At 42.3% G+C, this 17,381-nt stretch overlaps 1 protein-coding gene across 3 annotated transcripts in view; it reads left to right on the forward strand.

Moving 5' to 3' along the window:
* The window catches only part of PGM5 (phosphoglucomutase 5), a 178,958-nt gene that overhangs the window by 134,188 nt on the left and 27,389 nt on the right, over positions 1-17,381 (forward strand). For all 3 annotated transcript variants that reach the window (XM_057724740.1, XM_057724741.1, XM_057724742.1), the window contains exon 10: positions 8,623-8,757. In XM_057724740.1, the coding sequence (XP_057580723.1) occupies positions 8,623-8,757 (135 nt within the window). The remainder of the gene's footprint in view (positions 1-8,622; positions 8,758-17,381) is intronic.

Consider the following 17,381-nt stretch of genomic DNA (forward strand, 5'->3'; position numbering starts at 1 on the left):
AGTTCCATTGTTCTAGACTTGGTAGTTAGAGTCTGGATGAGGACTAGCTTATAAGTCTTCAGTCCCCAGGTAGCCCGCTCATCATCTAATGTGGTTTTTGCTAGATGAGTGTTGTAAAAATGTACTTAAGAAGCCATTTGACCTTGATTTTTGCCAGATAATTGTTTGCAGTTGTTGGTTCCCAAGAGTGCTGGTTGGTTGTAAAAAAAAGAAAAGGCTGGATGAGAATTGCTCCCAAGTGTTGGGCAGCTGGGTACGGCTGTGTAGTCAGTGCAATGCACAAAGGCAGGAGCCTAATGTAGGAGGAAAAGCTGAAGTCCAGATCAGCCAAGAGGAAAGATGCTTTTCTGTAATTTGTCCACCTAGAGGGGGTTCTGCTTGTAATTGATATAAGGGCATGGTATGGACTAGTTGCTGCCCAGCTCAGGCACTTTTGAAATGCTCGCAGCTAACTCTGTGACTTAAACAAAGAAAAATGGGGTAATTCTCGGTAGTTTTTCTCATGGCGAGAATTGTCTGTCCAATCTAAATCTTCTGCTTTATAAGCTGCATGCTTTCTTCTACAAAATATGGTACAGATGTTTCACAGCGATATTTTCACCTTGAAGCTTTCCAGATAAATCGTTGGGATTTCCTGTGGGAGATAACATCTAAGTTAATCTCGCTGAGTCTCTCTGTTCCAAGCCTGTCCTGTCTCCAGGTTCACATGCCTGGGGTGGCCAACTGACTATATATGCGACATTGTACCAGATTTCAGGGCCATATGCTGTTTTCCCCTGGAATTCATCCTTGGTCGGTATTTGACTAGGTCAGATGCTGCCAAATAACTGTTGGTAATGTACAGTTCCTCCTTCCCCGCCTGGCTGCAACATGTCCTATAGTCTCCAACTCACATCTGGCAGCTCTGCTTGTACTTAGCAACTTGCAGCTTTCCCTGCATTGATTTACACAAGGGCTTAAAAAAAAACCCCAAAAAGGCCAACGTTCATTTATCAAACATTTATCTGATACCTACTCTATGTAAGGCTCTGTGCCAGTTTGGGGGACCATACAAAACATATGAGATATTGTTCAAATATCCCACATGAGAAGCAATGGGTCTCAGCAGTTTCATATGGTTCGACCTAAAATTATAAGCCTGGAGTAGGAAGACGTAGGCTGAAACCCTGGCTCCTCCATTTACTGGACGTGTTACCTTAAGGAAGTTTTCTGACTTCCCCGTTCTTTTCGGTAAAAGGAGGAGATGGCCTGGGTGACCCTAAAGTCCTCCTTTCAGGACTGTAAGATTGTAAATTGACCAACCAGGAAGGAGTATTTTTTTCTCAAGAAGCCAGTTCAGTGGGAGGTATGGAGAAGATAAATGGTAACAGATCCATGTGTTTAGCAGTGATTTCTGAGGACATCGCAAAGTTTTAAAAACAAAATTGATCTTAATTCTGCCTAATTTAAAAATAAGTGTGTAGCACTGCACCACAAACCATCGCCATTTAGGCTTATTATAGCAATCTTCTGCAAAATCTGGAAAGTTGGACAAGTTAGAACATAGCACCATTGTCACTAAAAGCTTTAACATAACAAAAGAATTCTATTTATATAGTGATTTTTAATTTTCAAAGCACTTTTCACATACATTTTCTGATCTGATGCTCACAACAACCCACTATGCCAGGCTGTATTATTTTTCATCCACTTTTTAGGAAACTAAGGCTTAGAGAGCTTAAGTGACTTACTCAAGACCACAAGCTGACAAGCCAAGCCAGAATTCTAGCCCAGTTCTCTAGTTGTTCTTCCTGTATTATTTCCAAACTCCACAAACAGCTGACCAAAGAGGGGGCAAATCTGGGGAGGAAAAGAAATAAATGCTGGGGAGGAAAAGAAAAAATTGCTACAGAGATAACTAGAAGCAGATTGGAAGATTTTTGTGTGGAGCAATTCTTTAACAACTCTTTCTCATTGAGACAAAGCTAAGGTGGGCAAAACTCCACCCTGGTCACTGAGGCATACAACTATGGCCACTCAAAGGGGAAAAAAAAAAAAACCCTAGGCTGGAAGTGCAGTGCCCTTTGTGTATCACCAGCCCATAATTAAATTATCTTCTAGTGGAGGAGGGCATGTTTTTCTCTTCTTTGAGCTTGTGGCTGCTGTGTCATCCTGGAAATTCCAGCTCCTATAGCTGCTATGGGTATAGTGGTATCGTGAATTCTTTCACTGTTGCTTCAGGAATTCCTTAGGAGATTGTGCTAAAAGCAATCAATGTCACATGCTCAAAAGGTGATGCTTCTAGTGTTTCTCCTGCTGACAAGGCTCTAGGAGGTGGATTTCCGGACTCAGCAGCAACATGATGGGTTTTTTTTTTTTTTAAGCTCTTTATTGGAATATAATTGCTTTATACTCTTGTACCAGCTTATGAGGTACACCAAAGTGAATCAGCTGTATTTATACACATATCCCCATATCCCTTCCCTCCTGTGACTCCCCCCCACCCTCCCCATCCCAGCCCTCCAAGGCATCACCCATCACCGAATTGATCTCCCTTTGTTATACAGCAACTTCCCACGAGCTATCTATTTTACAGTTGGTGGTGTATATATGTCTGTGCTACTCTCTCACTTCGTCCCAGCTTCCCCTTTGCCCCCCGCCCCCCCCAACCCTGTGTCCTCCAGTCCATTCCCTGCATCTGCATCCTTATTCTTGCCCTGTCACTGGGTTCATCAGTACCATTTTTTTTTCTTTTTTAGATTCCGTATATATGAGTTAGCATACAATATTTGTCTCTCTCTTTCTGGCTTACTTCACTCTGTATGACAGACTCTAGGTCTGTCCACCTCATTACATATAGCTCCATTTCATTCCTTTTTATGGCTGAGTAATATTCCATTGTATATATATGTCACATCTTCTTTATCCATTCATCTGTTGATGGGCATTTAGGTTGCTTCCGTGTCCTGGCTATTGTAAACAGTGCTGCAATGAACATTATGGTACATGTTTCTTTTTGGATTATGGTTTTCTCTGGGTATATGCCCAGGAGTGGGATTACTAGATCATATGGTAGTTCTATTTTTAGTTTTTTAAGGAACCTCCATACTGTTTTTCATAGTGGCTGTACCAGCTTACATTCCCACCAACAGTGCAGGAGAGTTCCCTTTTCTCCACACCCTCTCCAACATTTATTGTTCCTAGATTTTTTGATGATGGCCATTCTGATTGGTGTGAGGTGATACCTCATTGTGACTTTGACTTGCATTTCTCTAATGATTAGTGATGTTGAGCATCTTTTCAAGTGTTTGTTGGCCATCTGTATGTCTTCTTTGGAGAAATGTCTATTTAGGTCTTCTGCCCATTTGTGGATTGGGTTATTTGCTTTTTGGTATTAAGTTGCATGAGCTGCTTGTATATTTTGGAGGTTAATCCTTTGTCCATTGCTTTGTTGGCAAGTATTTTCTCCCATTCTGAGGGTTGCCTTCTTGTCTTGTTTATGGTTTCCTTCACTGTGCAAAAGCTTTTAAGTTTCATTAGATCCCATTTGTTTATTCTTGATTTTATTTCCATGATTCTAGGAGGTGGGTCAAAAAGGATCTTGCTTTGATGGATTTCATGGAGTGATCTGCCTGTTTTCCTCGAGTTTTATAGTGTCTGGCCTTACATTTAGGTCTTTAATCCATTTTGAGTTTACTTTTGTGTATGGTGTTAGGAAGTGTTCTAATTTCATTCTTTTATATGTAGCTGTCCAATTTTCCCAGCACCACTTATTGAAGAGGCTGTCTTTTTTCCATTGTATATTCGTGCCTCCTTTGTCAAAGATAAGCTGCCATATGTGCTTGGGCTTACCTCTGAGTTCTCTATTCTGTTCCATTGATTTTCCTTTCTATTTTTGTGCCAGTACCATACTGTCTTGATCACTATGGCCTTGTAGTATACTTTGAAGTCAGGAAGCCTAATTCCACCAACTCCATCTTTCCTTCTCAAGATTGCTTTGGCTATTCGGGGTCTTTTGCGTTTCCATACAAATTGTAAGATTTCTTGTTTTAGTTCTGTGAAAAATGCCGTTGGTAATTTGATAGGGATTGCGTTGAATCTGTAAATTGCTTTAGGTAGTACAGTCATTTTCACCATGTTGATTCTTCCAATCCAAGAACATGGTATGTCTCTTCATCTGTTTGTATCGTCTTTGATTTCTTTCATCAATTTCTTAAAGTTTTCTGCATACAGGTCTTTTGCCTCCTTAGGCAGGTTTATTCCTAGATATTTTATTCTTTTTGTTGCAATGGTAAATGGGAGCTTTTCCTTAATTTCTCTTTCTGCTCTTCTGTTGTTAGTGTATAGGAATGCAAGAGATTTCTGCACATTAATTTTGTATCCTGCTACTTTACTAAACTCATCAATGAGTGCTAGCAGTTTTCTGGTAGAGTCTTTAGGGTTTTCTATATATAATATCATGTCATCTGCAAAGAGTGACAATTTTACTTCTTCTTTTCCAATTTGGATTCCTTTTATTTCTTTTTCTTCTCTGATTAACATGATGTTTTATTAGGCTCCTATGTTATGACCTCCTAAGATCCCAGTCTGATGGTAGTATATGCAAGAAACTTCAGATCTTAAAGGAATCTTCCTTAAGACTGACAGGTGGTATAGTCAGTCACTTGGTACATGAGGCAGGTGACCCAGAGACAAAAGGCTACAACAGTGGTGCCCACATTTAGCTACATATTAGCATCACCTGGAGAGCTTTTACAATCCCAGTGTCCAAGTCACACCTCATAGAAATTCAGTCATGATGTCTGGGCCAGGTACCATTATTTTTTTAAAGACCCTTAGCTGATTTCAATGTGCAGTAAATTTTGCAGTTAATAGACTAGCTAATGATTTGTCCAAGATCACACAACTGGGGACAGGAACTTACTATGGTTCAACTCCATTGTTTTTAGCTAAAACTGATGCTTGCCTTAAAAATGAAGGATGAGTGGACATAGTATCTTTCACAATTACCCTTCAGGGTGAATATGTTAGCCCAAGTCCACCAGTGGAAAACATGAGTGTGTCTCCTTTTGGCCTTGTTACATGTGAAAGGTGGCCTTCTGGTGGTGCTCACGTCAGCTGTTGGACATGTAATGACATTCACTCTAGAAGTGTCTATGGAGGGCCTACTGTGTACTAGGCTTATCCTAGTCTATATCAATAAGTGGTGGACAAGGAACCTAAAGGCTTGCCCTCCCAGAGCCTATCAGCTAATGAAGGAGCTAAAGACATAATTCAGCGATTCCAACACTTTAGGGTTAAGACCGTAAAGGGAACTTATTTCATTCATTTGCGCTAGGCCTTGTTTCTTCAAGAGGATTTGTGGCAGCAAACACACATAATGAAGTTGTTAGCATATAAATAAGAAACAGGAATCAAGACTATAGAAAATATAAATAAGAATAGAGAGTCAAGAACAGAAGAAGAAAAATTCATAATTAAGCAAGTCATAAGGATCCACTTGGGCTGAACCTCAAATTTGGCGTTAAGTGTCCTGGCAGCCATATTGAAAAAGGAACTCTGGTTAGTTGTAAAGTTCTCGTCAGAAAGACAGAAAAAACACCAGTTCCTCAGGGAGGGAAAGGCTTTCCTAACAACTTGACTCTTGAGGAGATGTCTAATGTGGCGCTTCATACATACAGTCTCCTATAGTGACTGCAAAAAATGGATTTTATAACATTGCCTTGCAGACCCTGAAATAAAAGTGAGGATATAAAACTAAAATGCAATTCAATAAATCCTCTTCTGTCATGAGTAAGTGATCAGAAGTAAGTTGATTTGAGCCAAAACATGTCCAGATGAACCTATGCCTGGAAGAGGCAGTGCCTGGAGGACACCCTTATAACATAGTTTCTCTCTACTGGGGTTTCCATAGGCATATGGTTAGATTTTCAATTTTCTGGGGTAGAGTTGAAGGGTAAGTGTTCCATATTGTGGATAATGGAATAGTTTATACCAGGGGTCAGCAAACATTTTGTGTGATGGACCAGATAGTGAATATTTTAGCCCTTGTGGGCCAGACAGTCTCTGTCGTAACAATCATCTCTGAATTGTTGTAACACAAAAGCAGCCACAGACAACACATAAGTGAACAAGCATGGCTGTGTTCCTTTAAACCTGGTTTATAAAAACAGGTGGCAGGTCAAATTTGGCTGAAAAACTGTATTGCCAACCCCTGGTTTAACCTAAAACATTTTTAAAAGCAGAGTATGTTATTGGTATTCTTTCGTTGGAATTGTGGAACATCTCGAAACTTGACAAGTCTTGGTCAGTGGTGACTTTGGCCTCATTATTTAGTTGATAGTAGGTGATGATACACTGCTGGAGAGAACATGGTCGTGTTCAGGTTGCAAATTCATTAAGTCATTGGAGGAACGTGCAGACCCCAAATCAACCCAGTACAATATTCACACATCCAAGTGACACTCAACAGACATGGAACTAGGATCGCTGTAGCACAGAGCTGGGCTGGGTCTAAACATGTTTTGTTCCGCATGGAGAAGGAGAATTGTTATGTTCCTCAGTGGGAGGTCTCACAAAGCAACATGGATTCTCTATTAAGATCTCATGGTTCCTTAGGAAAGAGAGAAGACATTGGATTACTTCCAGCAGGCAGTGTGAGGTTCACTCCTTTATCATCTTTTCAAGAGCAAAATCTATTCCAGGCTACCCAATGTATAGATTCTAACCAGCCTCCCATGAATACACCCAAAGAGAAGGCTACTCTCTCAGGAAAACAAACAAACAAACAAACAAACAAAAACCCAAACCATGATTTCACTGTGAACAGGGCTTAGCGATGAGCAGATAATACATGTTGAGGGTTTATCATGACCTGAATTCTTAAATAGCCCGAACTGGCCATAGACTAATCTGGGAGGCTAACTGTGTAATGGAGCTACCTTAAAAGGTTAAGTCTGGGAGGTTGTCAGAAAAGTGGCTTCAAAGGATTTAGAATCTGCAACAACAGGTGCTTTAGGGCTTCTTCCTTAGAGTTTATAAAACCATGGCTGTGAATACAGTGGTGGAACCAGCCTTTGTGGCTTCATTGTCAGTCTGAACAGAATTTGGTATATGATACGTTCTGGATAGTAGGGAAATTGGCTTGTTGGCTGCATTTGAAGTTTCCTAACTGTTCACTTCTTCCGCAGCATAAGGTGGTTAAGAAAATAGTTTTGTTCATCGTAATAGAATATTCCAGGCTTGTAGAGAGCAAATGTTGTCTTTATCTTCATATACCCAGGGCTTAGCCCCGTACCAGATCCATAAGGGTTGCTGTAAAATGTGTGCCCAATGAATGAATCCTGGACAAAATCATCCTGTTTGTAAAGCTAGTGCCATAGCGCGACGGGTCGCCAGGAAGGGACACGGCTCCTTTTTATTACGCAAATTATGGCAGACGTTGAACCACTCCAAAAGAGACTAAGCTTTTTATTTGTGGATTGGAACGAAATATGCCCGCAAAACTTAAAAAGCAGAAAACCATGCAGCTGGAATCATAGTGTTCCTAGCAGATATCACCAGTTGGGGGAAGGGGGAAGGGATGAGCAGTCAGATTTATGTGGCATGTATGAATACGTTTAATAATGGCTTATTCTTAACAAGCAGGATTTGAGGCCAGAGAAGTTTCGAGGGTAGATTTCTTAGGGAAAATGACTGTTGTCAAAGTTGCCTGAAACTTCTACTTTTTCAGAAGTAACAAGTGACCAGTCATATAATTTTGTTCACTCCTCTCTTTCCTCTTGCACCTGCCAATATGCTTATTTATAACAATACCTTAATCAGTTGTCTTAAGAAAACAGATTTCCTTCAATGGAAGTCACAATGTGATCTTGCAGTCATATTTTGTAAACTATCGCTCCTGCTAATGAGAAGAGATGCAGAGAGAACAGTGATGTTCTGAGCCAGAATCAAGTCCTGGGCAGCAGTGTGAGGTGCTGCCACAGCTCTGCCGCCACCCCACCCTGGTGGCCACGTCTTACAAGTAAGAAGGAAGGAGAGAACTAAGAGGATGAGGATGTACACAGAAACCCTCAGAACCTGGCAGAAGCTCCAGCCCTGAGCATTTCATTGCAGGATTCCATGGCTCCCAGAGGAATGTGGGAACGAGGACAGAAACAGAGAGGAGACGAACTTAAAGCAAAATCTCACATCACGTGGGGGGAGCTTTAACACGGGTAATTCGTCTTACTGTAATAGATGAAGTGCCTACCTGATTGCATCCAGCAGGTTCCTAAGGGACAGACGTTGGCCCCAGGGACATTTATTAAATATCACCCCATCCTTGTTACCGCCTCCTCTTTCTGATTTCCACATCGCCAGACCAAGGGAACGTGAGCATCTGTTCATAGTTTTGCTCCTAACCCTCCTCCAACATTAACCACAAGGCAACAAAAACAGAATAGAGACGAATAGATAACCTGAAGTAGCTTCTAGGTTTACCTCACTCTCCTGTGTGGTGAGTGCGGAGAGCCACTTGTAAATTGTCATGACTCCGAGCATCTTTGGCTGATAGGAGTATGCTAATCTCCAAGGTCGGTATTCATCATTTTTAACTGTGTATGCATTTGTTCGCTGATCCATCCTTGATGTTCTTGCTCTCAGGGCCTGAGGATCATTTTCTCCGATGCATCTCGACTCATCTTCCGGGTCAGTTCCTCCAGTGGCGTGAGGGCCACCATCAGGCTGTACGCAGAAAGCTACGAGAGGGATCCCAGTGGTCACGACCAGGAGCCCCAGGTACCAAAACAGAGCTGCGCTCTCGGCACTGTGTGTCTTATTGCTCCTGGAAAATTTAAGGAGCTCCAGTGGGCCTTTAGGGGAGGTGATTTTACTTTCTAGAGAGGTGAATTGAGAGCTCCAGCCAAGGATAAGCTAAGGGTGACTCTAAGCAAATTTAACTCATTCATTGCAGTGTTTGGAACAGAAAAATTGCTCTCAAGCATCTATAAGTTTAGACCAGCATTTCCCAAACCACTTGCCTCTCTTGACTGCTCTGCAGTTTGTTGATTGTAGTAGCCTCAAGAGAGGCACCCTGTATAGATAAGTTAGGGAAATTTTGAGTTAGAGTCAAGCTGGTCAAACTCAGATATAGCCTTGACTGTGCTCATGTAAATGATGGATTCCCAAGAATCTGGAAAACTCGGGATTGGACCATGACCTTGGGGTGCCAATATAGATACTACCCTGGGCTTCCTCTCTGAGGTTGCTGCATGGCCTGCCGTGAGAGGAAGGGCCATGGCTGGGCTAAATTTAAAGTGAAGGGAGGAGACTGACAAAGCTGGGCTGGCCTGTGTTTGGCAGAGCCCCCTCAAGTTGTCAACATAAAGCTAATTAAAAACTCACTTAGAAAAGCAATAGCACGACCATACCCCACTCCCATATTTGTTAAAGCTCCAGACAACATTAATTGATCCCAGAAAGCACCCACTGTAATGCTGGGTACGTCCAGCTACACTGCTGGCTACGCCTACCTGCCTTGGTCTCTAGTTCAACCTGGGTTTTGAAGCAGAGTCCTTGATATGAAAACATTGGTTCCATCTGCAGTGCTTCTTTTGTGAAGTAGAGAAGCAAAGAAAAACCTCACGCTTCTCAGTTTAGCGTTGCCCAGAATTTTCAGTTATCATTTGCCAAAGTTGCGCTATGGATGGAATGAGATACCGGGGAGGGTTATCTTTCTTTGTAAGTAATTTAGTGGTTTTCATTTTTGTTTTTAATGGTAGCTTTCTTTGGAGAGTCTCAAAGAACTTGATAAAAATGGTACCATAGATCCTTACACTTGACCCTGTAACCAGTAGATCTATCTGGAGTAAAATGATCTGAGATGGCGAAGGGGAGGCCTAGGAGGCTGGGTGCTGTTGTCAGGGTCACTGAGAAGACTTTGGCCTTCCCTTCTCAGCATTTCAGGCTTTCCATGCAGGGATGTGCCACTCTCTGCCAACATAATTTGTTAGTGAGTACATTTCACCCAAGATAGTACCAAATCATGCAAGTGTTGGAGGCGTACCCTCTCTTTCCTTATAAAACTCTTCTACATCTCATGTTGGGAAGCGAGATTAAAGCAAGGGCCTGAAACTCCAGAGCTATGTGCAGGGTGAGGAATGATATTCCTGGCCTCACCAACTCTGACTCACTCTGACTCAAGGCTATTTTTTCTCAACATTCTTTTCCCTTTTTGCATGGGGTTAAGTGGTTATGATGTTTGCTTATTTTTATTTACCTCTGAACTGAGTGCAGGCGTATAATGTCCAGGCCATTAGACATGTGTAAAAAAAAAAAAAAATCCTGTGCACAGATGAGTCTCTTTCTGAGGTGGTCCCCAAAGGCCAAGTGGTACCACCTTTTTTAAGGTTTCCTTTGAAGCTGAAAGCCATCACAGGTCTGCTGCTAGAAGGTTGTGTGGTGAGTATATACTTCAAACTGTATGTTTAAAAAAAAAACAAAAAACAAAAGTAATGCTGGTTATAGTCACCATTGCTGTGTATTTCCCATCCTGTTGGTTTAAAAAGTTTGCCACTTTGAATGGGTGGGAAATCCCTTCGTTGGTAGGGCTCTTCTTTTTATCGCTGATATTCTTTCCCTTTCTAATTCTAACTGAGGGTTTTGTGAGACCTAGCTATGCGGGCCTCAAAATAGTCAGCTTATGATCAGGCTAAAAATTTTAGATTAAAATAGAACTCCTTATTCCAAATACCAGACATCATGGACTCATCAACTTAAGCCGTATTGCGTAATACATTTCAGTCAAGATATAATTTAGAGTATGATTTTAAAAGGCATCTAAACCACTGAGGAAAAGGAAGCAGTATCTCTCAGCAGGCCCACCTGTCTCGATTACCGCTGAACTTTCCCTAGGCATCTAAGTTTAACCACTGGAGGCCTCCTTCCAGCACGGTTTTCCAGGACCACCTGCTTCTGCCTTCCAAGAGCTCTGGAAGGAAAAGCCTGCGGTTAACTGTTAACAGAGATCAAAGATAAGGCCTTCTGCTCCAGCTGCTGCTATTAGTACTGGTCCAGGGCCTGGCAGGGTGACCCCAGCTTGTGGTGCTTTCTCAGCTGCAGAGACCTCTTCCACCTTTTCAGCTTGTTCTGACGTAGAGCCTGGAAAGCAGAGAACAGATGCCCCCATGCCCATACTCCCACTTGCACTCAGAAGCCCATAAAAGTACTTCGCTAATCTACAGAGATTCCATTGATAATCTTGTTCTCATTCGGCAGGTGTTTCTGGATATTTTACCCGCCCTAACTCCATACCCATCTGCATTCAAGTTATTGAACAAGAAAACTCCCTTAGTGTTGTTATGTAGCAAGAGTTCCCTCTAGCTTATCAGCATCTGGCTCCTCCATGTTGCACATGGGAAGTTTCTTTTCCACACATTTTAAACACATATGAACAGAACATGTTTTAAACATTTATACTGTGGTTGCCTCACGATCCTAGTGATGCAACTAGGAAAACTTGTGACACAATCATTATATACATGAGTCTCTCCTCCTGCCTGTGGAGTTTCCATTTGCATCCTTTTGTCTAACAGCGATTACGCTATTTGTCTTAAGCTGATATAAAATAATTTCTTATCTACAGCAGAAAATATTTTTTTTAAAACTTCTGTTCATGTGCACCTATGAATTGGTGGTGAGGGGAGGAAGGGGATGGGGAGGGCTCTGATGAGATGAGGAGATGCTTGCCTGGCCCTCACCCTGTGTGCTTGGGAAATTAGGAAGGAAAGCTTCCAAGGCCTATATCTGGAAGATTACATAGTTTTAAAAATACATGATTAATTTTACTGGCAATCAGTAGGCCTTCAACAAGCCCTCACACCAGCTGGTAATAATTTGGAAAAAGGGATAAGCCAAAAGAATTTAAATTCACAGGTAACCAGAAACAGTCCAATTGTTTCCATTTTCTTTCCCATCAAGTTTATCAGCAGGGCTGCAGAATTAACTTTTGATTCACCTTCTTTCCTTGTCCCTTTGAGCCTGAGGGTGGAGTAGCTAATGAACAATAACAGATCCAAAAGGAAAAGGAAGGAGAAGTTTTGCGAAGACTCAGGGTAATCACAGGCTGATAATCAGCTCCCTGCTAATCGGCAGTTGGCTTTGGTACTTTAATTGCAGAATATAACTGCGCTCCATTCCACTCCACCCACCCCACCCCTGCAAGGAGACCCATTTTCTCCAGCCCTCCTTACAAATTATGTATTTCTGATAAGCTGCACATAGAATACTTTAAGAACTAATATCTAACCAAGAGATGGGTTTCCAAGAGCATCAGCAGTGTAAACCCAGTAGTACAGAGAGAGCAGGCCAGGAAGGGAAGAGTTAGGTCAGTGGTCCTAACCCAGACTACATGTCAGAACCACCTGGGGGCCTTGTTGAGGGTACCACGCCTGGGCCCACTCCCAGAGATTGACTTTAATGATTCTGGCTGGATGTATAGTTTTAAAAAAGCTCCCCAGGTGATTCTAATTAGATGAGCGCTTCTCAGACTTTAATGTGTATGTGAATCACCTAGAGATCTTGTTAAGCTGGAGATTTTGACTCAGGTTTGGGGAAGGCCGGAGAGTCTGCATGTCTAACAAGCCCCAAGGCATGTTGTGCTGCTGGTCCAGGGGCCACACTTTGAATAGCAAAGAGTTAGATGAACTGTGAAGCCCTAAAAATAGGACCTTGAAAAAAAATTTCAAGGGGGAAATTTGATTTTTATTTAATTTTTTTCCATTTTTAGAATTAAACTTTAAAAAAAAATTAAAGTAGAGCTGATTGACCTTGAAATCTTTAAAATGGTAGAAGGGGCTACATCTGTTTTTAGTGCCCTTGCGGGCATGGGCCGCTATCCTCTAAACTTCCCAGTTGCCCACTGGACTCCCTGTGAATGTCTTCTAGGCATCTCCAGCGTGACACCTGCCAGCACTCCGCCCACCTCCCACCCCTGCCCAAAACCCTGCTTTTTTTCAGTGTCTTCTCCATCTCAGTAAATGGCAGTTTCATCCTTCCAATAGGTTCAGCCAGAAATCGAGGAACCATCTTTGACCCCTTTCTTTCCTACCCCACATCCAACAGCAAATCCTATCAACTTGACCTTCAAAACACAACCAGAGTTTGACCCCATCTTACCACCTCCACCATTGGTACCCTGGGCCAAGCCACTGTCCTCTCTAGATGATTGCAGTGCTCTCCTCACTGGCCTCCTCCCTTCCACACTTGCCCATTTCCTGTCCACACCCTAGTCTCAGCACAGCAACCAGAAGAATTTTTTTTTAATTGAAGTACGGTTTATTTACAGTATTAGTTTCAGGAAGAAGAATTTTTTTAAAAACATGTTAGATCACCTCCTTGCTTTAAAATCCTCCAGTAACTCCCCATCTCACTCAGAGAAGAGCCAAAACCCTTACTGTGATCTCAGACGCTACTGGAAACAGCCCCTTTCTCCCTCTGACCTCATCTCCTACCTCTTGTCCTGTTTCTCTCTCCATTCCAGCCATTGTTTTCTGAACATACCAAGAATACTCTGCCTCGCGGCACTTAACAGTGGCTTTTCCCTCAGCCTGGAATGCTTTTCCCTCTGATATCTGCATGACCTGCCTCCTCACTTCTGGATGAGGGTTGCCCTGGCCACTCTACATAAAATAGCCCTCATACCCGAGTGCGGCTTAGCTCCCTTGCCCTGCTTTGACGTTTCTCCATAGCACAGAGTCCCATCTCACGTATATATTTACTTGTTTATTTGTTTTATTGCCTGTCTCCACACAGTAGAATAAAAGCACCAGGAGGTCAGTGCTTAGTATTTTTCACTGTATCCCTAATGCACAGAGTACCACCTGGCATACAGTAAATGTCCCGCACAATTTTGCCAAATGAACGAAATACGAACCGTCCCCGACTTATAACGGTTCGACTTGATTTTTCTACTTTTTGCTGGTGCAAAAGCAGTAAGCATTCAGTAGAGACCGTGCTTCGAATGTCGATCTTTTGCTGGGCTACCTGTATGTGGTCCCATACCCTCTGGTGATTCTGGGCAGCAGCACTGAGCCCAGCTCCCCGTCAGCCACACGCTCGCAAAGGAAAACAACCCGTCGACACACTTACAACCACTCTGTATCCATACAACCATGCTGTTTGTCGCTTTCAGCGTATTCATAAATTATATGAGCGACTCAGTACTTTATTATGAAATAGGCTTTGTGTTAGATGAATTTGCCCACCTGTAGGCTAATGTAAGTGTTCCGAGCATGTTTAAGGCAGGCTAGGGGAAGTGAAGGTGTTCCATATGTTAGATGTGTTAAATGCATCTCTGACTTATGGTGTTTTCAGCTTCAGATGGATTTTTCAGGAGGTTACCTATCATAAGTCAAGGAAGACCTGTATTCAGTGTTAATTACTTTGGGATATTTCAAGCTGTTTATATCACACAGGAAACTGTACTCAGGATGAACCTTGGTGCCTCCATCAGGTTTTCTTCTTTGATTGAGGGTTTGAAGAAAACCAGTTGTCATTTTTAAGGTCTACAATGTGTCAGGCACCATTCTACATATTGATACTTTAGATAGATCTATTATTTTATTAATGACTCCAGTGGCCCCCTGAGTAGAATTATCATCCCACTTTTGCAGGTGAGTAAAGTGAGTCAGGGAAACATTCAGACCCATGGATCAGGTAACTTCTGGAATGGAGATTCATACTAAGTCTTAACAAAACCCATGTTGTGTGTGGTAATGCTTGAGGTCCTGAGGATGTCCCAAGGAGAGAGAATCTCTTCTTACCTGTGCTTGAATCCAAGGGTGTGAGACTTTTTTCTCACACCAAGCAGTTCTCTGATTCTGAGACATCAACTGGGAGTCCAACAATTCAACTGAGACCAACTACGCTGAGTTAGCCCAGACCCACAGGTGAAGGGCTCAGTCCCGCGAGACTGCTCCCACTTCAGACGCGAGCTGCAAATGGAGGCCCAAGGTCCCCACATTTATGACCATTTGACGACAAATTCAGGGCTTCCCATGATTCCCCCTCAGGCTTGGTAATTTGCTAGAATGACTCACAGAACCCAGGAAAGCACTTTACTTACTATTAGTGGTTTTTTATAAAGGATACAACTCAAGGCCAGCCAAATGGAAGAGATAGATGGGGCAAGGAACGCGGGGAAGGGTGTTCAGAGTCCCGTGCCTTCTTCTGGCACACTGCTCTCGGAGCACCCTGAGGTCTTCACCAGCTCAGAAGCTCTTTGAACCCTGTTGTTTAGGAGTTTTGGATTAACCTGTTAAATCACTGGGTGTTGGTGATTGAACTCAATCTGCAGCCCCTCCCCCTTCCTGGGAGGTGGGGGTTGGATGGAGAGTTCCAATCTCCCATCTCCTGGCTGGTCCCCCCGCTACAGTCCTCATCCTGCAGCTATCATGGGGCTCACCAAGAGTCACGTCCTTAACGTAAACTCAGGTATGGTTGAAACGTGCTTACGGTGATTGACACCCCTGCCACTCAGGAAATTCAAAGCATTTCGGAAGTTCTGTGCCAGGGACAAAGACCAAATATATTCTTTATTATACTGCACTTATAAATGTTAATTAATGTGAGTGCTTTGAAAACAACCAGTTTTCTCCACCTTAATTTGAATTAGCAACGCATAGGTTATTAAAAAATTATTCAAAGAATAATGTTCTAAATACATACCAGTTATGTTTTATACCTAATAGGGATCTAAAGTAAGTGGTTAAAAAGTTGGAGAATAAAGTTGCAAATTGAAACAGTGTGTGTGATGTGGAAAGTTGGAAACAGAAGGGAATTCAGAAGTGACACATAAATAGACACTAACTTAGGCATTCAATTTTCATAACAAGATGAAAAAATATATGTCTATGTACATACACATGTGTGTGTTTATGTATGTATTTGTATGTGATTATGCACACATGATTTTGGAATCATACTACATACGTATATATCAAAAAACAGCATGTTGTATTTAAAAAGAAAACCAACACAGGGATGTATTAATAGCCATACATGCAAGGAAAACCAGGAAATACTTCATTTTTTTCCCTCAGAGTTTAGTCTGTATTGCTGTAGTTTGGAAGTATGGGGGAGGGTGGAGTGATGTACAGAGAGTTTAGAAAAGAAACACGTGGTTAAAGGGTTGGGATGTAAACTCTACGGCCAAGTTGAAGAGCTGGCTCACTTTGCTTGAAACAGAGGCGTGACCTGGAGGTCTTGAGGAATTTAAAGAATAATGTAATGCAGAGAGAGATGACCAGCTGTTCTCCATAACTGATGAATATGTAATTTGAGGAAATAAATTCAAGCTGAACTGGAAGGGATTGGGACTGACTGTTAGAACAGTTTCCCAACTGTGAGGACTCCTGCCCAATTAACGTGGCTGGTTTATGCTTTTCTAGGAGTCTCCATGACCACGTAGATTCAGATAATTGTTCAATATGGGCCAGAGTGGAAGGCACAGAGAAGGGTAACATTTCAGTGTATTCTTCAGCCTAAACGCTTTGGTTCTGTGATTATTAGTTTTTAAAAAAGAAAGAACAGCAACAGATCCTGGTCAGGTGGGATAGATTTCCCTCTAGTGGCCTAGAAAGGAATGTAGTACAACTGTGTTTTCACAAATCAGAGTCACTTAGAGCCAAATTAAAATGGAAAAAGAAGCAAACATGTATGGGTTTTCTTTATTTCTACTCATTTAGGTGAATTTCTCCCTTAAAAAAACAGGGCAAACAGTCCTTATTTTTCTCACTTGGGTATTGAAATTTGGCTCACACTCTGCTGTTACTATGGATTGTTTTCCCTGAAACTGAGAACCTCTCCTGGGATGGTCATCTGAGGCTGTGTGATAAACTCCCTTGGGCTGGGAATTTGGCAGATATTTCAGAGGGGCTAGTGACTGTCACAACCCAGGGCTGTTTAGGGTTTTGATGACAATGGGCCTTTCCCTCAGCCTCTGCTGGAATCACAGTTCCCTTTAAGGTACCGAGTGTGTGCTGGCTTGGGCCAGAGACTCACCCTGTCCACCCACACTGTGGACATTCTAGGACTTGTGGAAAAGTATGATGTGCCTGGATGACAGCTGACTCCCACTGTAAAGCTCCCATGTCAATGCCACAGACAGAGCCTGTCTTGAATCCTCCTTTTTTTGCAGTATATTCAAAAAAACGCTTGTTCCGATCTTGTAAGACTATCTTGGTATTGCCAATTTATCCCAAGAACCTAGTGGTCTTAAGAAGCAGAAGAGCTTAAAAGTCATGCCTTAGAAATAGAGACACAGATGTAGAGAACAAACATATGGACACCAGGTGGGGAAAGTGGGGGGGGGGATGTTGGGGGGGAATGAATTGGGAGATTGGGATTGCCATATATACATTACT

This window comes from Hippopotamus amphibius, chromosome 2, assembly GCF_030028045.1.
Source record: "Hippopotamus amphibius kiboko isolate mHipAmp2 chromosome 2, mHipAmp2.hap2, whole genome shotgun sequence".
In the NCBI taxonomy this organism is placed as follows: domain Eukaryota; kingdom Metazoa; phylum Chordata; class Mammalia; order Artiodactyla; family Hippopotamidae; genus Hippopotamus; species Hippopotamus amphibius.